At 46.6% G+C, this 23,998-nt stretch overlaps 3 protein-coding genes across 7 annotated transcripts; 1 reads left to right on the top strand and 2 right to left on the bottom strand.

The window, feature by feature from the left end:
* Window positions 1–38: 38 nt before the first annotated feature.
* Window positions 39–5,609, top strand: LOC6548934 (angiogenic factor with G patch and FHA domains 1). Of its 3 annotated transcripts, none has more exons than XM_001975498.3 (9): window positions 39–347; window positions 407–530; window positions 3,129–3,265; window positions 3,428–3,523; window positions 3,744–4,134; window positions 4,206–4,691; window positions 4,757–4,874; window positions 4,943–5,048; window positions 5,106–5,609. In XM_001975498.3, exons 1-9 carry the CDS (start codon window positions 156–158, stop codon window positions 5,268–5,270), a joined length of 1,815 nt encoding a protein of 604 aa, XP_001975534.1. In that variant the 5' UTR covers window positions 39–155; the 3' UTR covers window positions 5,271–5,609. The 3 variants fall into 3 exon arrangements, with proteins under 3 accessions (XP_001975534.1, XP_015011688.1, XP_026835892.1); XM_015156202.2 differs by lacking the exon at window positions 3,744–4,134 and adding an exon at window positions 3,599–3,680 and having other exon boundaries at window positions 5,106–5,285; XM_026980091.1 differs by lacking the exons at window positions 4,206–4,691; window positions 4,757–4,874; window positions 4,943–5,048; window positions 5,106–5,609 and adding an exon at window positions 3,599–3,680 and having other exon boundaries at window positions 3,744–3,889.
* Window positions 529–2,027, bottom strand: LOC6549026 (hexokinase type 2). The gene has a single exon (XM_001975499.3). The coding sequence runs from the start codon at window positions 1,958–1,960 to the stop codon at window positions 596–598; it is 1,365 nt and encodes a 454-aa protein (XP_001975535.1). The 5' UTR covers window positions 1,961–2,027; the 3' UTR covers window positions 529–595.
* On the bottom strand, window positions 5,291–20,437 carry LOC6548933 (AF4/FMR2 family member 4). 3 transcript variants are annotated; one of them, XM_001975497.3, is made up of 9 exons: window positions 20,316–20,437; window positions 20,041–20,168; window positions 14,620–15,276; window positions 13,635–13,820; window positions 12,670–13,571; window positions 12,431–12,554; window positions 11,128–11,376; window positions 6,040–6,164; window positions 5,661–5,978 (listed from the first exon to the last, which is right to left on the bottom strand). In XM_001975497.3, exons 3-9 carry the CDS (start codon window positions 15,260–15,262, stop codon window positions 5,865–5,867), a joined length of 2,343 nt encoding a protein of 780 aa, XP_001975533.1. In that variant the 5' UTR covers window positions 15,263–15,276; window positions 20,041–20,168; window positions 20,316–20,437; the 3' UTR covers window positions 5,661–5,864. The 3 variants fall into 3 exon arrangements, with proteins under 3 accessions (XP_026835891.1, XP_001975533.1, XP_026835890.1); XM_026980090.1 differs by having other exon boundaries at window positions 5,291–5,978; window positions 12,431–12,551; window positions 20,041–20,437; XM_026980089.1 differs by lacking the exon at window positions 20,041–20,168.
* Window positions 20,438–23,998: the final 3,561 nt, after the last annotated feature.

Genomic DNA, 23,998 nt, shown 5'->3' on the forward strand with positions numbered 1-23,998 from the left:
GCTCATATTTTTTCATGTGTACAAACAACCATCTCTAAATTAATCGATAAATTTTACCGCCCAGTGCTTAAAAACACCGCTAGATGAGATGAAACTCCCCAAATCGGCTTGTAAATCCAATAAAAAGTTGACTGAGACTCGTCGGTTGTTAAGCAATGTCGTTGCCGGCTGAAGATGATGATTTGGCGGACACTGCCGCCAAGTACGACTCCATCGAATTGAAGAGCATGCAGGACCTGGAAGCATGCGAGCAGCAACAATTGCTGCAGTACGTCGAAAAGCTGCACGGGATTATCCGCAAATACGACACCAAACTGGCGGCATATAAACAAAAACTCATACACTACGTGAGTCTGAATTCAGGGTTGAACAAAAATGAGCCTTATTTTGTGATTTATCCTAATAGCTAAGCCGGGAAGAAAAGATTTCGTGTGACAAAGCCAGCCAAGCCACCGAGTCGGATCCACAAGGATGCCAGGATTTCATGGAAAACGATGAGGATACTGGGAAAAAGAACCAGCCCAACGATTGTGAGTTATAACTTGTTTTTTATTCCACTGAGTCTTTCTATTATTGCTACAATAGTAGTGAGTTCCTACTTTGATTTACTGGCCACCGCGGCCACCAGTGCAGCTCCACGTCCGGATCCGTCCTCCGAGAGCATGATGTCCCACTCCTTGTCCGCTTTCACCAGCTTTTGCAGGGTCTGCCTCATGTAGGCATCGAACTTTGGATGGTACCTATAGACGGAACCATCCATGCCGACTATCACGCGGCGGTTGGAGGTCCTGTTCACCAGGCCACTTACTCCGATGGCGACTAATGTGGCCGCTCGCTTAGCTACGCACTCGCAGATGTAACGCAGAGTCTGGCAGTCCTCCACGGAGGCCTTCTCCAGGCCAAACAGGTTTCTTACGATCTTCCTGGTGCTGGCAAACTCTGGGAAGGTGTCGTCCTCGATCTCCGATATATAGCGCGTCTCGAAAACGTCTTCATTTCTCTGCAGCACGCCGGCGAATTCTGGACGTCGACTGCTCTGTTTAAAGATCAGTTTGCGCTCGAGGGCACGAAGCAGGACCAGGCGCACCAGATTCCCCAAGTACATGCCCGCCGTCATTTTTTCGAACAGCTGCTCCGCTCGGTTGATAGACTTCTCGTCCACTTCGCGATCGTATTCGGTGCGCACAAAGTCCAACTGACCACCCTCACCAAAAGCACCCCACTCAGCATTTACAATCACACTCCGCTTCGTTTTCTTAAAGTCTGCGCGCAAGAGGTCCACATTCTCAACATCCTCCACGTAGCAGGCGTTGCAGCCAGTGCCCACAATGACGCCCACCCGGCAATCTGCGTTACGATGGGCGCAGGACATCAAGGTGCCTGTAGTATCGTTGAGTATAGCCACCACGGCAATGTCGGCATCTCCGCGCCGCTGAATGGCCTCATGCAGCAAGCGGCCCACATCCTCGCCCTCGACCCCAGCACAATCGAAGCCCTTGGTCCAGCGTACCAGGAGGCCCTCCTTGAGGCCTAGCTGCACGCAAGGGAAGGAGAAAGTGAAGCCCAGTGGCAGATATGCGGTCTTCATGTCGTGCTTTTCCACAAATTTGGCCAGGCAGCCCGCAATGTGATCGAATAGCTCCACACCGGGCCCCACCATCAGGTCCTTTGGCACGGCATAGATCTGAGAATCCACTGTGGCATCGTGGTGACCTTTCAGCGAGACGAGCAGCACCCGGAAATTGGTACCCCCGAGATCCAGGGCCAGATACTTGCCCATCTCGTCGCCCGTGGGCAGATCCTGCACGTACGTGGGAAAACACTTGACATTGGCCTGTGGATGCGTGGATCGCTTAAGTCCACGGGCCACTTCCAGGCAAAAGCGACTGTACACTTCCTGCACCTGGTAATCACTCAGCACAAAGGGTTGCATAAGTTCTCGCACCTCCGCGTCCAGCATTTTGCTTGGCTAATCTATCTGTCTTAGTTGTAACCGCTTCGAGCGATGAGTAACGACTAACCAGGCGCCTGGCGAGCCCACGGCGATTTGGAGCTGCCCTGGTTGGGTGATAAGAGCCAGGCGTCGAGATGCAGTTCGCCAGACTTGGAAACAACTGCTGCCGCTGCAATATGGACGCTGCGTAGCAAATTAAAAACGAAAACACCTAAGTAGCTGTTTTGCGGATTCCGAATCAAAAACTACAACTGCGCGACATGCTAATCGCTTGTTGTCTCGGTTGCCGCTTGTCAATTGGTGGCAATAGCTTCAGATTCGGCACCCTACAATTTAATTGTAGATCGACTTTAGCCGACTATTGGAATGGAGGGACTATGCCACAATTAACTTTGGAAGAACTAAGGCACCCATACTGATTACTAACTAAAAGCTTAAAAGCGTACATATAAGTTTTAATTTAAAGATGTAATTGATAGAGTTCACCACAACTAATTTTCTATATAACTTTTCGCAAAGGGTGCAGTATTTCCGGAAAAAATGGACAAGGCCGTATTTCACTTTTATACTTTCTTAAGCCATAAATTGTCGCAGGGCGATATAAGCTGCAACGCGCCTTCTTAGTTATCGATGAGATAAGACCATTTCAAGGACCGCATCTTACAAGCTGAGCCCACCCACTTCTCTATCTATTGAGGAGTATTAGTGGGGTCCTAGGTCGAGTACGTCAAACATTCCATGCCGGTTATGCCCGAGATAAGCACTGAAGTGTCGCATGGGCTAACGCCACCGCCCCTGACAAAAACCCGAACCGCCCTTGACACCTCTGCTAAATAGAATTAGTATTATTGCGCAAAACGCAGGGGTTTAGAAACATTTTACTTCTTATACTACCACTTTAATCTCTACTATATAGTTGTACTATACACAAATAACTATAAACATTAATTTATGACTATAAAGATAATTACAGTCCATTTCCGACTTTTTTTTTAACGCTTAAATAAGGAAATGAGCCGTGTGTTGTTTAAAACTGCTGATAACAAGCCTAGTTTTCTTGTTAGTCAACACATGTTTTGATTTCAATATAGCTGTATATTTATAAGTTTCCAAAACCTTATCAGCAACCATCAAAACATTACAAGTCATATTTGGAACCCATTTATATTTGCAGTATCGGCGACGGACGCCTTCAGTTTTGTGGACGAAATGCGACAGGCGGCCAAGCACGCCGAAAACCTGAACAACTTCGTTTACGAGCCCACCTCCGGCATGTACTACGATCCCAAGACGGGATACTACTACAACGCGGTAAATAAGCTATAAACAGCGGACGCAATCTTTATGACGTCCCGTTCTATTCCGCGATGCAGTGAATGCACCGCGATGACTTTCAGGGGTTATCGCGCTGGCAAACCTACATCAATGGGTCGGATTGTTGTTAATCCACACCTGCTTTTCTCTTCCTCGCAGGAGTATGGGCTGTACTACGATGGTAACACCGGCTGCTACTACAGCTATGATCACGCCAAAGACTCGTACGAGTTCCATTCGCAGGCCCAGGTGCAGGTGAGTGGGTGTAGTCGCGGATCTCACTGCCACACGACCACATTAACCACTGTTCTTCTCCTCCTCGCTGCGCAGCCTTTGAGCGACTGCGCCTTTAGTAGTCTTTTAGCGGGTTTTCACAAACTCAGCATAGACCGAATGCGTAGCAATGCATTAGGTAAGCGTCAAGGTCCAGAATGTGCGATAAAAACGCGGATTTCTTTTCTTCACTTGGTTGCAGGCGAACGAGGCGGCCAAACCAGAATCGGAAGACGAGGATCTGGAGGTGGAGTTCGATGAGCTGGGAGGCGTCATTACGGACCGCGAAACGCTGAAGAACATTCAAGCCGAGAAGCAAAAGACCAAAGATCAAGCTGAAAAAGCCAAGCGCAAGGCCAAGAAAAAGAAGAGTAAGAAGCACAGTAAGAAGAAATGCAAGAAGGAGCATCGTCACAAGTCCAAGAAGCGTCATCGGCACTCCGATGATGAGCGGATTAATGACGCCGAGGAGGGCGAGCTGTCTCAAAGCAGCGACTCCAGCACCGACGAAAGCAGCAACGCAGAAAGCAGCAGCAACAGCAACACGGAGGACAGCAGTGTTCCAGTTTTCAAGGCTGCCGGACGCTTTCAAGGTCTTTAAGATATCCGCGTTTTTATCGCGCTCTTCGTTGTTTGTTTAACTAACGATTTCTCTTTTGCGTAGACATTGCTAAGAAGTATCCACCCTCCCTGCGCATCATTGTCCAGGAGACCAATGTAGAGTCGCTGAAAGTGGGAAGCCTGCATCTAATCACATACAAAGGTGGATCGCTTGGACGGGAGGGTGCCCACGATGTTATCATTCCGGACGTGAACGTGAGCAAGTGCCATTTAAAGTTTAAATATGAGAACAAGTTGGGAATCTACAAATGCCTGGATCTCGGCTCTCGCAATGGTACCATCCTCAATGGTTCCCCCATGTCCAGCGACGCCATGGATCTCGTTCACGGCAGTGTTATCGCTCTGGGCCAGACCAGACTTCTGTGTCATGTCCACGAGGGCAACAGTACCTGCGGCTTGTGCGAGCCGGGTCTTTTGATAGAGAATCCTGCGCCGCCAGTAGCTGCAGTTGGCTCATCCACCGCATCCGTATTATCTCACAAGGAGCAGCTGAAAAAGCTGCAGCGCAAATACGGCCTGGAAAATGAAAGTAAATACAAGACTACCACTACTCTTCACTTACAATCCTTTTGACAATCCTTACTTAACTTTTAGAATTCGTTGACACTGGCGGCAATGGCCAGTCCAACTACAATGATCGGGCCGCAACAAGGCGAGTCCAGGTGGGCAGCAGCACGGATAAGGAAAAGACTGAGGTGGCTTGTGTGAACACGTGAGTATGAGCTTACAAATCTGCACGTTTCTTGCTTGACTTTGTGCTTCCTTTTTATTCCTTTGCAGTGAAATCGGTAGCTCCAATAAGGGTTTTAAAATGCTGAGTAAGCTGGGCTGGCAAAAAGGCGAGACTCTGGGCAAAACGAATGCCAGTGCTGGACTTTTGGCGCCGGTAAGTGTTTCTTACTTATGTAGCCAGTCACCATTGCTCATACCAAGCCGTTCGCAGATCAATGTGGTGGCCAATGAGGGCACTAGCGGGTTGGGAAACAGTGACCCTGTGATGACCAGCACTAGGCACGTTGACAAACGGAAGCTGGCCAACTTGAAGATCACCCAGGCCCGATATCAGCGCGCCAAGGATATGTTTGGGCAGTCGGATGATAGTGATTAGAAGAAAGGCACTTTCAATGTTGTTGGAAACACATTTAATTAACAATTACTCAAACATATTTATAAGTGTATGTATATATATATGTATGTATATACACATCGATTCTATATATGTATATATTAATTCAAAAATCTTGCTATAAGGTTAAGCTATCAGTCAATTAATTAATTTAGCTTCGCTTACAAACAAAATGAATAGGGGAAGGTAATGTTAAATAAATACGACTTCGCACACGTTGTTCTAAGCTAATTGCGAGCCTAATGGGCATACAAACCGAACGTTTAAATTAATTACCGTGTAGCCTAATGTTAATGTTAAATACAAAAGCCTCTTAAGATATGTGGTTTCTCTTGCGATACATGCTGGATAAGATTTGCTGCAATACGTAATGTTGTATGGTTGATAATACTTTGCCTGTATGTTAAGTGTATCGGATAATATGTAGTGTACGCTTGGTTGGCTTGGGCAATAGCCTCAGGCCCATCCACCGATTACAACACGAAAACGCACAACGAGAATCTTTGGATGATGGAGCTACGGATGAACACTACACTACGCCCTAGGCCGATGTGGTCGGGAGATGCATCCGGGATCCTAGCAGCTGCCCTGCGACTTAACGCCGATGAAGTAGCGGGATTCGCAGGAGTGCTTGTGCATCTCGCACCACGAGTTGTATGTCTGGTTGTTGTAGCCGCATATTTTGTGTACCTAAAAATCAAAGTGCTTCATAATAACTATAATATTTTTTATGCACAAAATCTGTACTCACCGGACGCTGCTGCTTCCGGGGACACTTGTAGCGACAGGTCACGCATCTCGGCTGGCGCGTCTGCAGATCCACCAGGCAGTTATCCTTTGGCCCACACTTGATGTCCGCACAGCTCACGCGGCCTGCTGCAATATAAAGTTTATGATGCGAGCGCATTAATGACGGCTGCCTGCGGTTAAGTTTCGGCTTTATGTCTGGCAATTTCGCTTAAATGGCTCCTGCACACTGAAATGCATGTCCTGGCCGCCATGAGAACCTGGGCAGGTGCTGCTGTGATAACGGCACAAGTGCCTGGCCATTTTGGAGCAAACTTTCAACGTTTTAAGGGCCCAAAACATGGCTCATTAGGTCATACAGTTTGTATGGCCGAGAATTATAAAATATCGATTGAAATTCAAGTTGGAGCTAGCTTAAGAGGATAGGATATTCATAGGCATATGCATAACTATATCTGGTTACTTTTACTGAAACTTTCTAAGCTGCAGCATAATTCACACCACGCATTATAATGAGATGCAAGACTGCAGAAAAAGAATTCTTTGGTTTGGTTCTGAGTATGTTGCACAGAAAATTACAACCCATAATAGAACCAAAGACACTAGAATAATTATTCTAGTGTCTTCGATAGAACCATTGGTATTCATAGTAAATATTCCTTTACAATTCCTTGATAAGCATTAATATTGAATTTCCATTTGATGAACTAAATAAAGAGAAGAAAAGAGCACTCCGGTCGTATCATATTTTTTTCTGTGCACCAGTGCCTTCAGCACTCCACTTCCAGCCCATCCACATGCACAACCCCATACCCATCCCCATTCCTTTTCAGCAATGCGCAAGACGGGTAGCATCTTCGGACCGGGCCAACACCCGACATCTGACATCCGACTGGTGCGACTGCCGGGGAGTCGGCCAAATGGGCAGTTAGCCATTTAGCCAGTCGGCCAGTCGAGCTATAAAGCAGCCAAGCGGCGCGCAGCCGCAAACGCCGGGCAAAATATATGTGTTTATCGTCAACATGATCTGCGTCTTGGCAACTTTGTTGCACAGAGCCCCCGGGCATTGTCGATCGCAATTGCGATGGAGGAGGAGATGGAGGTGGAGGTGGAGCAGGAGCAGCAAAAGGCAAAGGGAGTCGGCTGGGTTGCCGCTGTTTCGGCCTCTGTCTGGGTGTCTGGAACTGCATCTGCATCTGCATCTGGCGTTGCGTCCGCGGGTGACGGTGCGTGAAAGTCCGCCGTCTAGCAATTCGTAACAGTTAAAGTTTATTAATTTCAACTGCCAATTTAGCCTTAGGCAGATACGTCCTTTGCGCGAGATCCACTGCTCCACTCTGCGGCGCTGCCCCGCACTTGTTGATTGTGATGGATGTGGCAGTGGCCTCCAGAGCGGGAGCTGTGCCGCTGGTTGTGGCTGATAATGCCGTCACAAGGCGAGCCAACTATAATTTGTTATGTCGACGTGGTTTAATCAACGCTGGCGGCCGTTGGCGGAACTTATTGCAACATTGTATGGCTTATAATGGGATGGGATCATATTGGATGGGCCTGGGATGGCATGGGATGGGCTCTGCTGGTCTGGTCTGTCCGGTCCGGTCTGCGATGGGATGCGTCGTGGGTCATGTGTCTGGTCTGGCCGTGGTATATGCGTGTTCCCATTCAGACCAGGCCGGGCGGACTGGCCATTGGCCATTGGCCATTTTGGCATTGCGTGTTGTTTAAGGTGATTTTAATACGATCGTAAACTACAGCCGGCCCAGAGAGAGGAAGAAGACCCAGACGCTCCACCAGACAAAAGTGACGTCGCGACGACGTGGACACTTGGACAGTTGGACAGCTTGACTGCTGGACAGCTGGACTGCTGGACTGCCGGACTGCCGGACACCCCAGACCGGACTTTATGCCACTCGGGACAGGGAGCCCGCCGCAATCCCCACTCCTCGAGAGTTCTGCGTCGCCGCAGAACGTTGCGAAAATGGCGTTTTAATGGTTTGTACGTGTAGTCATATTTCGTGGCTTGTGCCACAAGGTCTCTCTCTCTCTCTCTCTCCCAGATGCCCCTCCATCATAGCCAGAATACTTTCCAGCCTGAGCCCGGATCGCGCCTGAAAATATTTATGTGAAAGCGGACAAACAAACAAATGCCAAGAACCATAAACTTACTAACCATGAAGATAAAAAGCTCAGGAACCAACTCACGCGCACGCTAGCATTATCTTATCGGCGGGCGATCCACGGAACATAACGAGTACCAGACGCACATTAAGCAGCAGGAAGGAACCCAGGGAAGCGGAAGGAGCAGGCTCATCACCAGAGGGACTTGGACGGGATGAGGATGGGCATGGGCATGGGAATGGGGATCCCAGATCAACAAACTGCAGGGACTCACGCACACTTGTCTTTGGCCTTTGAGATACGACTGCCGCTGGCGGGAGTGCAAAAAAGCAAGAGTGAATGGTGGCTAATGATCTCTATTTGGCTATGGAAACCGGCTACCGTTAAAAGCAATTGAAGGAGATAGACGGGTGATCGGCACATGAATGAGTGCTACTGTGAGTCATATACATATTATATATTAAATATATAAGTAGATATAGTAGAAGTTGCCTAAGGCGGCTGGTATACAAAATTTGACTGCTTTCGAGATTTAAAAGATTTTGTACAGGAGAGTTCATTCCTTTTCTATTCTCTGACCAGTGAACACACACAAAAATCACATCAAAATTTTTTCTCTGGCTTATTTTTAGGTCTTCTGAAGTTTGTTATCTAAAATTTCTTACGGAACGTAGATCTACTGATAAATATTTAAAACATGATAATCGCCAATGAATTTCCTCTGTATGTAAAAGCATGTATGGTTTTAAAAGAAGTCTGCAAATGAAATTGTTCTTGGCGTCTTCGACGACGTGGTCGAGATTGGATCTAGGTGGATCTAGGTGACCTGTACTATCAGTTCTGCAGTATACTAATGCATGTACTCGATATTGGCCGGGAAAGATGCAGTTTTGCTCATGCAAAATGAAAGTGTGATGAAAAAATCGGAAATAGGTGAAGTTATTAATTTGTTTATCAAACTAAAAACCCGTCCGAAAGTATTTTAACCGAAATTGCCGCGCGGAAGTAACAAAATTGAGAGGTAAGCTACCGCAGTGGAGGGATAATTGAAGAAGGAAATGGAGCGCGGCGACCCCAACACCCTATTATGAAAATTGAGGACGACTAAGGCAACATTATTGATAAATAATAATGCAGAGCCAAATGACCCGAGGGAGCGAATTTTTGTCAACGGCAGGTGGTGCTGGTGCTGGTGCCGGATAGACAGCTTTTGTTTTCGCATCAACTGCAGGCTGTAATTTGCGGCAAAACACTGCAATTAACAGGCAATTGCCGCACGGCAGCCCTCTTTTGTCTTCGGCCCCCATGGCACACTAAACTAGTTCAGTCCGTCCGTCTCCGCCGCTCCGCCTCCGCCTCTGCCTCCGTCGCTCCTATCCGGTGCGGTCCGAGGTTCTCGAGTTCGTCTCCGGATTTGGTGCGACTGCGGAACGCCCACCACGCCCACCACGCCTACCAGCACCACTGATTGCCACACAGCGAGAAAAACACTGGTCGATGTGGCGCTACTTTTAACCAAATGTGTTAATAGGATAGGAATAGCAACACCTATTATATGTATATGTATAATTATGTATGTTTCGTGATTTTAATATTTTCGCTCCTGTGGAGTCCCAACTTTTAAGATACAAAGCTTCTTATTGATCCAATGATCTTGGCAAACATCTAGTTTTATAATATAGCAAATCGTTCAGATTTGAACCTATGATTGCCAGAGGATTTTGGTATAATAGAATCGTTTCAATTAATTTAAAGATTAAATTTCACTAACCCTTGCTTTTTCTAGCTTTTGACCTTAGAAACTCCAAAATGACCATGTACCAAAATAATTTCACATATGTTCTATTATTAATGTTTCATTATCTGAAAAATCGCATCAAAAGGAACATTTGTAGTTGTTTAATTACAAAATGAGATAAAATCAACAATTATTTTTAATATTCTAACGGAATGAATAAATACACCTCATATTTACAACTATTAATTTGATAGATAAATAGATACAGATAATGACGAATGATTTTATAAGGATTTTATTTTTGTAATGCTTGATATTAGATATAAAATGTTTTTGTGTTAGATCTATTTTACTTACACCGTTTTTAAGCACGGCATTATTTATTTATTTTTTTTTCGTTTCAACCTTTTTACTATAATTACTGTTTATGACAACTTGGAAAACGTATAGATATTTCCCTAACAGAAATTTCCTCATATTAAGCACTATTAATATCAAATAATTCAGCTTACTTGTGGAAAATGAATATTTATGAACACGGAATGGATATAAATTTTGATTTATGGATCATGGTGATGCATAAAGTATCCTCAAGTGGCAACGAGCGTATTTTCCCGCGGTGCATTTTCTGTCGTGGGCCGACTTGAGGCATTATAATTAATTGGAAATCGGAGTCGATCAATCGGATGGCAACCGCAAAATTAATAAGCATGAATGATGCCGACGACGCGAGTGTTCGCAGTAATTGTGGATGCGCCTGCACTCGCACTCGAACTCGAACTCGTACTCGTAGTCAAAGTGGAGCAGACCAGACCAGATCAGAGCAACCCAACCCAGGCCAGGCCAGGCCAGAGTCGGGCCAGAGTCGGGCCAGAGTCGGGCCAGAGCTGACGAGCTAATCAAATTGCTGGCAATCATGGAGCCGTATAAGCAAATGTAGCAATTTCAGTCAAACACCGAGAGAGCCGGCAACTTGATATGGCCAAGTTGCAGACGGCAACAACCACTTGTGGCTGCGACGCGATTTGATTCGATTCGATTCGACTTGGGCTGGCTGTGGAAACCCCAGTCGAGTCAATCAAATGCAAAATTGCGGTTCTTTGTTGATTGTTGTTAAAATCGCACAGCCACTACCCAGCAGCAGCAACAGCGGCACACTGCATTTACCAACTGCAACTAGGCTTTCCATACCAATTAGTTTGATTGATTTTCGCTGACTGCAGCCAAAATACATACCTCGACAGGGTCCCGGATATGCCACGGCAATGGAACGTCCAATTTTGCAAATCATTCGATTTATATCACAGGCACTCCTGTACGTCTTGCCATCCACGCCGCACACGGCCTGTCGCTCGTCGTAGCCACTGGAGTCCACGTCCAGGTTGTCCCAGGGACACTCGATCCGGCAGGCGATGCAGTGGGGCATCAGGTGCTGGTCCTCCACGCAGGTCAATCCGCTCAAGCACTGGACTCCGCTGCAGCTGCCTGGGGATGGGATTATGGAGGAAAAGATGATGTTATACTGCTAATATGAATCTGTATTTTCTATTCTATTTTAAGAGCCTTAGATTTGCAAATGTATATAATGTACTGCTTTGTAAAAGATAAACTAAGATGCTCAACAACATGACAATTAATCATCCCTATGTGTTGCAGGTGCAACTATGTTGGCATTAGCGAATACCGTTCGCACATGGGCGCTGATTGGGCCTATAAATAAGTAGTTGGCCAATGTCTATGATTAGCCCGTACCCGCGCATCCCACCGGCGGCCAGTCGGATGTATCTCTCGGATGTATCTATATGCGCTTGTATGGCCGGCCGGCAATAAACTGTCGAAATTTATCAGGGGGACATGCGGCGAAACGCCTTGGCGCCAACTGTGACACTCGCGAAATATTGCAATCATTTCTCTGCCGGCAATTGAATGCGAATGCGAATGAGTGGTCGCCGCAGATCGCCATCGGAATTGGCGATTGGAAATTCCATTGGATATATTGGCACGCGCCAGCGTTAGATTGCTGAAATTGCTGTTGCTGCTGCTGCTGCTGCTGCTGCTGCAACTCGTGTTGCAAGTTGCTTGCTGCAGAATGTCGTGGCTTGCGGCTAATCCAACGAGTTCTTTGGGTTCCTGGCTCATCGTTCTTGTGCGCCGTTTTTATTGATCATTTGAGCATGTTTGCGAGTGCTTCCTGTATCATTAAATTATTACACAACATTTCTGGCTTTCAGTCTGGCTGGTCGGCTGGTCGGCTGGTTGGCCAGTTGATTTCACCACTGGCGACAAGTTGTTGGCCGTAATTGAAATGTGCAATAATTTGTCATCTAATCTAATTGTGGCGCTGCTGCGTTTTGGCACGCGAGCAACCCGGTCCACCTACACTCGCAAAAGTTTTGGGCCCAAAGCTGGGCAATTCACCAAATAAAAAGCGCTTCACCTGATTCTGGGGAGAACAAAGCGGGACTTTACAGAGGGATTTTCTCCAAGTGCACTGGCTATGGCATACATGTTCTATGTTAAATGGTATTGGCGGACTCACTCTTGCAGTGGCCCCGATAGGCGACCTCCAGTTGGGCGTTGTTGGTGCGGCAGGCGCGCTTGCGCAGCTGGCACTCGGTGTTGTAGGTGCGTCCGTCGGTGCCGCAAACCGGATTCGAATGCTGCTGTGGAGTGTCGATGTGGTTAGGATGGAAGCATAGCTAGATGGCAGCAGCCGAGTAGCCGACTGTGCCCCGAGGAGTAGGCAATGGTCAGTGGAGGCAGATGCTTGGTACTTACCGGCGGCAGGGGCGCGTAGATTCCGCCCAAATGAGCCGAGTCATGGGTATTAGCGAGCTCCGATGACGCAGCCATTTCACTTCCGCGTTTCAACTGAGAGATTCGACGATGATTCGATGGCCCAGACCCAGACACAGTGGTATTCGCTGACTCTGCTTCTGTATCCATTGGGTCCTGATGCGGCTGCTGCTGCTGCTGCTGCTGCTGCTGCTGCTTATGCTGCTGCCTTTTCCTCAGCCCATTGTCTGGATTTGGAGCATGCTCGATGCGTCTGGCATGCTGGTGTCTGACTCGAGTCGTCGACTGTCTATTAATGTCGTTGGCGGGTTCATTAGCATTTGCCAAGTTGCCAAGTCTAGACTGAGCCCAGGTTGAGTCTGCGGCAGGCGACTGCGCAGGCGTCTTGTCTGCCGGGAACGAGTCATTGGCTCCTGTCGTCATTGATCTTGTTAAGTGTTTGCCATGGCTGTTTCTGTGTCTGCGCCTCTCATAGCCCGTCATCTCCACCCGGCCGCGTCTGCCACTTGTGGGCTGATCTGGCAAATTGCTGCTGCTGCTGCTGCTGCGGCTGCTGCTGCTGTCTATGATCAAAAGTCTGCGGTGCTTCGACTCGCGAGGCTGCAGCTTTCTTTGGTTATCAGCACGTTGGCGTTGGCCGCCGTCTAAACCTAAATTGAAGTTGGTATTTTCGCTACTTAGACTACGGGACTCGCGGGGCGGCTTCATCTCCTGCTGCTCCTCATCCCACTCCTGCTCCTGCTGCTGCTGCTGCTGCTGCTGCTCCTGCTGATGTGTCCTGCGCCGCAGGGCAGCTCCGCATTCGGGTGCACAAACGCACTTGGGCCGCCCCTTGCGCTTCACGCACTTTTTGTTCGGGCCGCACTTGAAGCCCTTGCAGCTCTCTGCAAAACAGTGAAAGCTCCAAAATAAGTTCTAAAGTAATCAACCCACCCAAATGCACTCACCCATGCAGGGCGAGCACTCCACGCCGCCTCCAATGGCCGTGGCGAAGAAGTACTCCACGCTGCTCAGCTCGCGATCCGTGTAGGAGAAGCTCTGGCTGGAGCCGCAGCACTCCGACCTCGAGATGTCCGTGGAGAAGACCTGTCCGCACTTCCCGCTGCCCAGGTGCGTCTGCCAACAGGTGCCAGCTGGGTAGCCAATTAAATGCGAATACATGAGTATCTAAATATTAAGGCGCTTTTGCCAAAGATGTGCCCGTATTGAAATGAAGTGCAAGCCACTTATATAGGAAACCATATATAGTAATCACAATTACAAAAAATATATAATATATTCACCTATGTACTTGAACCAGTACTCAAAATCGTAAAATGAAATAGCATTCAGGGGAAATATGAGTTGGCACTTTGATAACTTTTAGTTCGCATGAAAAACACAAAAGCCCAAGCTAAAGTGGTGTAAGTGAAAATGGCATTTCCTTCAGCTAACCGGAAGAAAACAGTTGAAGCTCCCCTTTCGCAATGGTCAAATTACGTGCAGGTATTTGACTGGGCAAAACAAAATTATTTGTTTACTTTGAAGATTCAGCAGGAATGCGATGAGCCGGCTGCTAATCGAAATCGCGCGAGCAGTTTGCAAATATCAACATAATGTGGGCTGAGCAAATTTGCGCGGATTTTCCCACTTTTTTCTCCATTTATTTGGTTTCTGTATTATTTTGATCTGCCGCCTGTGCGATCGAATCGATTTGGCAGGGCCAAGCCGATTCTGGGATCTGCTGGATAAACAAACAAGCAGGCAGGGCTGTGAGAAATTGCGTCACATTTGTATATAATGTGACACATTTATCGTCGCGAGTGAACTGGAAATGCGTGGATGAATATATGCACACAGAATGCAGGCGCCGCAACGAGTGAGTCTCACAGACTCAGATGTATCTGAAAGATACCAGCCGAGTGGCTGGCATGCAGCTAACTAACTACTTACCCGCCGCCGGGCGAAAATTCAGTAGCAGCAATCCAATTAACAGAGCCATCAAAGGCTGTCCACCCAACTGATGGCCAGAAGTTGCTGCTGCTCCTGCTGCTGCTGCTGCTGCTGCTGCTGCGGTGCCAGTTGATGCGGCTGCTGCTGCTCTCGTGCAGCGCATGCTTTCTGCGGGACTAGAACTGGCCGTGGGTACGTGGTGCTGGCGAGGTTGTTGTTGCTCACGTGCCATTGACACCTCATCAGAGCCACCGGACGAGGCATTGACGTCACGGCCATGGCCAGAAGAGCGATCTTCATCCTGGCGTAAGCAATTGGCCAGCTCTTGCAAAGCGCTCCATGCGCTTACTATAAATAAACCTAGAATTGTTCTACATTCGCGGCTAGTTGCTCTTGCCAATTTAGTTGCTGTTGCTGCTGCTGCTGCTGCTGCTGACGTCTTTGACATTGTTGCCGCTAATTGGTTGGTGTTTTGGCTTAGATCTGCTCTACGCGCTTCCGCTGGCGTCGTGGTCGTCGCAGGAGGAGCGCGGATGGCCATCGACATCGCTCTGCGCTTGAATTTGTAATTCGATTTTAGAAATGTCAAATTGTTTTGGCTGCTCGTCGGCTGATGCTGATGGTGATGGTGATGATGCGGCATGACAACGGCAACTGCTGCGGATAGACGAAAGGCAAAGGGTTGGCAACGCACTCGAGTAACAGGTAACAGTTAAGAGGCCACAAGGGCTGGAGGTAGCAAAGGCTGGATTCAATTAGACGGAGCACACTGCCACTCCAGCTGGAATGGCGAACGAGCAGCGGGCATGGGATTGAATGCGGCTATGGAGCGGGGGATGGGTATGGGCAAGGGTATGGGGATGGAGCAGCGAGTGGAGTGGCACGCCAAGATACATGATGCAACCGGCGGCAACTGTGGCTGCCACAGTCAAGCACCAAGAATGTTTTCCACAAAAACGACGGCCAAGAGGCAACAATTAAGTCTCAAACGCTGAGTTGACATTGAGCAGGCGGTTTTCAAAATGCGACTACTAAAAATAAAGAACCTGTTGCTGCTGCCGCTGCCGCCGATGTGTTGTAGGTTTGGCGCATTATGCACCGTCTGTCTGGCTTTCTGCACTCGGAGAAGAGTTTAGCGAATAGTTATTCCAAATAAATGTATTCAAGCTGTAAACTAAAGCTTAAAAAGATCATTTCAAACAGAGCGCTCTGAGCAGTTTTTTAACAAAGCGAGGCGTCCTGAAAATGTAATCAACTATGATTTCCAAAAGTGCCAATGTTTTTGTTTGAGTGTAGCTTTACCCCTTTGCAAGCCCCTTTTTTTGCCTGTCTGCCTGTCTGTTTGTTTGTTGGTTTGTTTGTTTGTTTGGCTGCTTGTTTGTGACTTGCAGTTTGGCGCGCTAGTTTGGCATTTGTTTTATTTTGGCTGCCATCGCCATCGCCATCGCCGTCGTCGTCATGACTTTAAGGACGTGCTCAAGACAACATGTGCAACATGCAGACGGAACAGAACAGACTGAACGTGACTGGAGTGTGACTTGGCTGGAGTATCCTAATTTGGCCAACTCGGCGAACGTCCTTGAGGCGGCTGCGCTACCCTATTCAATTAGCCCACTTCAGCTGAGTTGCCCACTGGCAGTCCATTACCGAAAGCTCAGCTCAGCTGCTGTTGCACATGCAGCACAGAAGCCGCAGCAGCAGCGGCAGCAACGCTCCGCTTCCCGCCGGCAATTAATGACCTACTGCGTCTGGGGTTCACGACCATGGTTGCCCGATGGCCAGGTTGCCAGGTTGCCAGTTCGCTGGTCGAAAAATTATGGCGTTAACGTGCGTTGCGACATTTTATATGGCGTTCAGCTGGCTGGCCGGCTGGTCGTACGACTGCAATTTGGTCGACGTCTCCGCATCCGGCGGTTGTCCATTGTCCGGCTGTCCAGTTGGCGCGCCAGACGATGTCTGCACTCACACAGACTCAGGAACAAAAAATAATACAACAAAATGTAAAAAAATTTATAAAAAAAGGAAAATAACACACGCACTTGCCGTGGAGCTGGCGATTGGGGATTGCGGATTGGGCACTGCAGTTGCATTGCAGTTGGAGCTGCAGCTCGGTCTTCGGTTCGAGCTGCATTCCTGCAGCCAGGCTATTTTTAGACCCCGGACAGTCAATGGGTTTTTATAACCTTTGCAGACGGCAGCGCAAATAACTTGGTTACGACAAATGTAACGGGCTAATACTAGCCCACTTGTACACGCTTTTGCCCTCCTGTGCACCGAACGAAAAACCCAAAAACTTGGCCAATTATATGCCCGGAAATTGGAATATGATGCGGCTATATGCTGATTACTTTGCCCCATCTAAGATCCAAATCAACCTACTTCTGACCTCAAAGATAACACATCTTTAGGACTACTTTCACACCTGCACTGTAATGGTACAATAATAGCACTTCATCCAGGATAATGTTTTTTTGTCAGTGCGGTGAAAGTGTTAACTCCACCTGGCCATACCTAGATAATGAGCCGCAGATCTCAGCGGCGATCGCGAATGATCCGCTAAGGACATAACATTCCACTGGCTGGCCGGCGAACCCAGCAGCCTTTACTGTACCCAAAGTTTTCGTATCCAAATGCCTTGGATTCCTGGAGGCACGCTGAAATGTCTTTGGGGCACAGCCACAAACAACAAAAGGGGCAGCAAGAGTACAGGAGCAGCAGCGCGAAAAAATGCAAGGAGCGCCGCAGCAACAACAGGCCACTAAATGCATTCTCCTCGGCAACTGCATTGCCAAACTCAGGGTCCACACACACAAACACACCCGAAGAGGCACACCAATACACTGGCACTGGCAAACAGACAGTCTGGAGCTTTATGTATGTATATATACCACATCCAAGCCATATAGCTATGGCGAATGCCTTCCTCTTCGGGAGATGCAGTTTGACCGTTGGAGACCTGTTTTTATGTTTTTGGGCATTTATTCTGGATTTTCGCAAAAGTGTTTTTGTTTTTTCTGTTTCGTTCAGTTTTTTGTTGTATGCAATTTCGTTTGTATTGAATTGCATCTTCTGCTGCGCTGATCCTGCGCGCCGCCGTATCTGCTGCACTTCAGCAACAAGTGCATAATTTCAACCTCAAGCCCCTGGCTGGCCAAAAAAGTTGCATCAAACGTGGTGCTAAATTTCACTGCGGTTCTCTCAGGTATTCCACCATATCCCACTATATCCCATCCCATCCCACTTGCAACGCCTTCAGTTACTTTTGCGTATTAGATTAGTCGCTCCCAGGGCTCCCAGCCTGGCTTCCAGAAAGTCCCATTGCGTATCATATTATAGGGCGGGCAATGCCAAAAGCACGTGCTGCCATGCCATTGTCCGGCCCAGAAAACCGATCCTCCAGACGGCGGCCCAGAGTAATTTGGAAGAACAGATACAGTTGCCAAACAAACAGAACGCGGAAACAGCGATGCCCTTCTTGAGAATTTTGTAGATTGATATCGGGAGTACACAGGAAGAAATCAATGTGTCTCAAGCGATAATCTTACGCTTAATGTCTATCAAATTAATTACGTTTTTGCTGTGTAAGTTTGGTAGTTGAATATTTTCGGCGTCGAAACTTTCACTTTTGCAGAAGCTACGAGTACTTACGAAATTCTGCCAAAGATCAATTCAATGGATCTGGTACAACCTTTGGGAAGAGTTGGTTTGGATGAGCTGGAATCAAAGTCGGAAGTATCGCCCTGATTTCTCTCCGTGTGGCTTAGTTCTCGCGCCACGTTCGCCTGGACCCGCCATCCAGTCACCGATTGACTTTAAGCTCCATTCAGACCGATTGCGCAATAGCGATCGCGAATGCCAGACCCGGCTCCAAAGCTATTTTTAGCGCGATCCGTTCGGCGGAACCCTGTGGGTCTCGGTCTCCAACTGCATAACTGTCTGTGCTGCGGTGTGTGGCTGGGAAGGCTTTGAAAAAGGGTCAACGTATTCGGTTTCATAAGTAACAAACGGCCCAAATCGAAATCGATGATGAAGGAGGAGCGGAACAGGACGGGGCAGGAGGCGGGAGAGGGTCTTCTAAGGAAACAGTTTGTCATTCGGCAACAACAGGAAATTCCTTTCGGCAAACTCATCAGCCAAAGTAAACTGTGTGTCTCCGTTTTGGCGCGAGATTAATGACACTTGGACACTGGCCCCGCCCCCACTAGCACCGCCGCCCACTTGGGAATTTGCATATGACAGCAGCAGCCGCCGCAGCAGCCGCAGCAGCAGCAGCCCCGTTGTTTGTTATGCAAGCAGTAAATTTTCAATAAATATACATAAGCCAACAAACAAATCACATCAAACCGACAGTGGCTGTATCATCAGCAGCAGAAGCAGCAGCAGCAGCAGCGGCAGCAGCAGCAGCAGCAGCAGCAGCAGCAGCAGCAGCAGCATCGCAAGAGCAGACAGCTGGACTGCCTGCACTGGAAGAAACAACGTGCTGCAAGCGAAGCTAATGCTTATTCGGACGCTCCCTGGCTTTGGTAAAGAAAAGGTAACTAAGTAAATCGATCTAAGTAAATACTTAGAATTTAGTTTTCACATTAAGACGTTCAGAGAGAAGATCCAACAAATATCGAGTGTGTTATTTTTCGCGGTGTGGCATTGTTTTTGTTGCCCTGGGCGGAGGCTCGTCCGATAAACACAGACGTATAGACACTCACTGACCACCGAGATCCGTAGGCTGTGACTGCTAAATGTTTGTTTTGCCAGCGCTCGAATGCCACGCGTTGCACATACGCAGTGTGGGCCGCAAGAAAAAGAAAAATTAAGAAAAGAGCGAGAAAAGGAACGCCTCTTGACACTTGAATCTGTTTGTAGTTGATGCGCTTAGAAGAATCGCTCGACGGCCCATTAGCATTCGCCAGAAATGTCAAAATGTAAACAGGAAATCTGCAGGATGGCCGGTAAAAAAGCGCGCGCGCTCTCCAAGTAATTTGCTTATGCTACGAGTTGTGGACTTTGCGCCACTCATCTTCCGATTCAGAATCCGAATCAGTATCAAAATCTGATACATATTCTGATTCTGGTTCTGAATCTGTTTCTGTTTCTGTTTCTGATTCTGATGCTGTTTCTGATTCTAAGGATGAGAATGAAGCTGCGAGCTGCGAGTCTCAGCAAACCGCAAATAAAAACAAATATCGGCTCACATGAAATCCGAGCTGTTATTGAGTCTTTCGATCGCCTTTTGTTGACAACTATGCAAGAATTTTGTTATTGTCTGAGATGGGCAAATGGTACGTGGAAAAATTTGTCCGCTGCGTCTGGGGTAAATGAAAATGAAACAAAATATCCAGATGATAGCTGTTCGTCTGGAGCGAGGATTTCCTTTGCGAAAGCCTCGCTAAACTTTGCTAATTTGAGTCCTAATTACGAACTCACCTTTTTAACTATGCCTCGTTTTTGTTTTCGAAATCAATTTCGCACTTAGACGTGTTTATTTGCCAATTAATTAGCAGCCAGCATGCAGAGAGTATATATGACACCTTTAGGTATTATAAGAAATCAAGCTTGAAAACCAAAAAAAAAAATAAAAACATTTTCTGCACAAAACGAATAAAATGAAAAGTGGCCGACCGACCGGTGATCGCACTGTTGTCCACACTTATCGCTGAGCTTTCGAATTTCAAGACTTTCAGTCGTCTGCATTTATTTACATTTCCACTATTTTCGTTCCTGTTCTGTTCTGGAACTACGAAACTGGACACAGCACTAGTTTTCACTTGCTACTTCTTTACTGAGGACCAGAGACGTGCGCTCCATCTGATGGTCGAATGCCGACTGAATTTTGAAAACCAAAGTTCTCATTTAGGTAAGAAAAGAGCCAACAGCGCCGCACGGTGGGGCAAGCAGACATACTTTGTGGCATTAATGTGTTGGTTTAAAGCTTCGAGAATGATTGGAGTACCTTATAAATCAAAAATACAAAACTGAAACAAGGCAAGCGCAAAATTGTATATAAAAATACTCACTAAATATCTGTATGGAAATCTAATATTTAGTCCCACTGTGCACAGCGCTGCCGGCTGCTGTGCGGTTGTGTGCGTGAGAGAAAGAGAGCGACATGTAAATTAATAGGAAAATAATAGGAAAATCGCCAAACCTTAGTGATGGTGTCTTTAAATTTAAAAATATGTATGCTCAACTTACAAAAATTACATCACACTTGTTGTACTTTTTTAAATATAAATCCTATAAATATTGTTATATTTCAAACAAATAAAAAATGACGTGCTAGGGTCTACAAACTTAAGAAAGTGAATTTTTTTAGAAAACGTGTTGTATATATAAATATGTTTTTTTTTATTTTTTATCGCCTTAAAAATACAATTTTGTAAATGCAAATATTTTTGCTCTTAAAGAAATACTTGCACAGTGTAATTGTTTGTAATAATTATTTGTAACACTTACAAATTTCCACAAACTATTTATTTTATAATTATATTTAGAACATTTTAGGCATTTCATAAAAGTTCTTCAGTGCTGCATGAGGGCTTTTCATCGCTGCGACGTGCTGCGCAACTTTTGTGCTTGCGACCGCAACATGTTGCAGTTGGATTTGTTTAAAGCGAGCTCTGAGGAATTTCTAAAAAATAATCTTGCAATCAGTTAACAATTTGGATTTCCAATCAAAGCAGAGCAATTCCTTATCATTAAATCGTTCTTGTCATCATGGGAAATTATCAGAGCATTTTGTTATCGTTTCCGCTTTACTACAAGTTGAAGTATGGTAATAAGCCAAACTTCTTGATTTCTAACGAGCTAATTTGTTCTTCAAAATATAATTTATGAAGCTTTTCTACAAACATTCCGTAGTTGCTGAGACGTTTTGCTATACTAACGAACTGACGTCCAACTGCAACTGCCACAGCAGGAGCAAAGGCTTAGAGCTCATTAAATGCAGCGAAATCATGCCTTGGCTATATAGAAAACATATCTTAAGCTGCGGCCTTAACTGTCTATTGTTTAGCCAGAGCAAAGCGGCAGTCATGAGGCAGCTGAGGAAAACGATTTCTTTATGGTGCAAACAGCGTCATAATTTAGATCTAATTGTCAGATACTTGCTGCCAGCCAGAAACCGCCACAAAACTGCATGTCGCTGGGCCCAGCACAGCAGCCCCGTGGAAACGTGGAACCGTGGAATTGTGGCACTGAAGCACTGAAAATGAAGACATTTGACGAGGTAGCCGCCGAGGAGCACTGGCTATTTGGACAGCCAGACCAGGCGGAGGAGCAGTAGCACCAGTCGGATTTTTGCGTCAATTACGGCGCGAAGCGTTTTATTGGGCAATGGCGTGCTGGGCGCGTATTAAGCCCGCTCGCTGATAGTGGCCACCATTATCCATCTCCACCTTCGCCATTCGCCTTTCCTTTCCCCATCACATCACTCCACTCCACTGCACTTCCCCTTCCCTCCCGGCCCCTACCTGCCCCCTTCTTCCCCTCCTGCCAAAGTGCCCACCTTAACCCACTAATGATGGCCAGAACGGATACAGATGCATGCGGCGGCCACATCGCCGGCTATTTATTGAAAGTGCATCTAATGAGACATTGGCATTGCTTGCCACAATTTGAGGCGAGCGCATCGGGCTTGATATGTGCCATTCACCCTTTCAATGGGTACTAAAGAATGCCCTTCATTTGAAAATGGATAAATCTTGATAAAACACTATCAATAGAGTACAATTAAATTTACGTTATCAGACACTTTATAATTCTTCCATTTCGTATATTTTAAGTTGACTTGCCGCTTCTTTAAAAGGGTTCATAATGTTTGTAAGGAATTTATAATTAAATATTTACTATTATAATTTGTGAATCCTAACTACAAGTATCTTTTCAGCTTGAAAAGATTCTGAACATTCACAATCGGGAACAAGCTGTACGTATTTCTTCCAAAACCAAGAGATATACTTGGACACAATTGCCATGAAATCCGATTTTATGAATGAAATTTTGCCAATACATATTTATACGCTTGTTTCAGCTTCCGCCTGTCGGAATAAATCAAATGTCTAGAGCACATCAAAGCGCGATGTGTGACATTTGAACTGCCGGCGGAAATGAACGAATGGCCTGCGAAATAATTTGCCTATAAATACATCGATTTCCCCCTCGAACGGAGGAAGTCCATGCGACATCGCTGCGTATGAGTAATATTGCAAGGTTAGCCTATCGCTGACATTTCTCACGATAATTAGTACTGCCCAGTGGCCATTGTGCGGTGGGCGGTGGGCAGTGGGCAGTGGGCAGTGACCAGTGGGCGTTGGGCGGTGGGCTGTGGGCGGTGGACTAACAGGTGATGAAAGGTGCTCGGCGCAGTTGGGCGTGGGCAGCTTAAGTGACGGCAATTTGCGGTGCCTCAAGGATATTCGATGACAAAAAGAAATTGCTTTGTATTAAGCCGTCTGCCAGTGTCTAGACTGATTTCCACAGCACACATGCCTATCCATATACGAGGAGCATGTGCATGCGGAGGGGCTGTGGAGGGGCAAGCGGATCTGTGTGTAATAGTCCGCTTAGGCTTGCCATGCTGTCGGCACTTTACATCAAAGTAAAGCCATTGCAATTGGCTAGACAGCGCCTTATAATCCTCTGCCGTTAGTCGGCTGTGTGTTCCGCTCTGTTCGGAACTCGATTCATACGCACTTGCTCGGGAATTTGCTGCGGTTTGGTAATGGATAGTGCTGACCAGCTGAAGCTCGCCCAATTGGCCCATGCATGATTAATTGAGTTTGGCAGGAAAATCTTCGTCCAAGTATCTTGGTCCGAGCTAAGGCTTGTGATTCCTCGCCGGGCATCATTTCCGGTCGCATTCACCCACATATTTTGTTCATAATTCGTTTTCCCTTTAAGTACGTGCTGCCTCTTGAATAGTTTAGTGCTTTTGTTTATTGCTTATTGCTGATTCACAGAATTTTGCCATAAAACGGCCATGTAATAGGTTTACATGAGCGGGATAAGGGAAATCATTACTAGTCTCATCAAATATCCAATCAGACAATGCAAAAAAAACATGTACATTTTGTTCTTTATTTATTGAATTAATGTACATAATTTACATGTTCATGCTAAATAAAATTTCTAAATATAGGGAAAATAAATAATTTATTTTCTTTTTATATATCATATCTTTAAATTATCTTTTTAAATTCCGATAACAATTAAAAGCCGTTACTAAGATCGAAAATGTATGCATGGTATTTTACATATACATCATACATACATCATACATTTGCTGGCGCCCTCTAGCTATCTGGCAACGCCGTAAATCTGGTAGCGCTGTGAAACGTGTATTTAAACATTAGCGCAAAAAATATGTGAGATGTTTAATAGACCT

Source organism: Drosophila erecta, unplaced genomic scaffold (assembly GCF_003286155.1).
Source record: "Drosophila erecta strain 14021-0224.00,06,07 unplaced genomic scaffold, DereRS2 tig00000092-arrow-pilon, whole genome shotgun sequence".
Taxonomy (NCBI): domain Eukaryota; kingdom Metazoa; phylum Arthropoda; class Insecta; order Diptera; family Drosophilidae; genus Drosophila; species Drosophila erecta.

Coding starts and splice junctions, on each gene's coding strand:
- LOC6548934 (XM_001975498.3), top strand. CDS start 156: ATGTCGTTGCCGGCTGAAGATGATGATTTGGCGGACACTGCCGCCAAG. Junction 3,266..3,427: donor CGGGATACTACTACAACGCG/GTAAATAAGCTA, acceptor TCTTCCTCGCAG/GAGTATGGGCTGTACTACGA. Junction 4,135..4,205: donor GGCTGCCGGACGCTTTCAAG/GTCTTTAAGATA, acceptor TCTTTTGCGTAG/ACATTGCTAAGAAGTATCCA.
- LOC6549026 (XM_001975499.3), bottom strand. CDS start 1,960: ATGCTGGACGCGGAGGTGCGAGAACTTATGCAACCCTTTGTGCTGAGT.
- LOC6548933 (XM_026980089.1), bottom strand. CDS start 15,262: ATGCCGCATCATCACCATCACCATCAGCATCAGCCGACGAGCAGCCAA. Junction 13,821..14,619: donor GAATTTTCGCCCGGCGGCGG/GTAAGTAGTTAG, acceptor TTGGCTACCCAG/CTGGCACCTGTTGGCAGACG. Junction 5,979..6,039: donor CCCGGAAGCAGCAGCGTCCG/GTGAGTACAGAT, acceptor TTTGATTTTTAG/GTACACAAAATATGCGGCTA.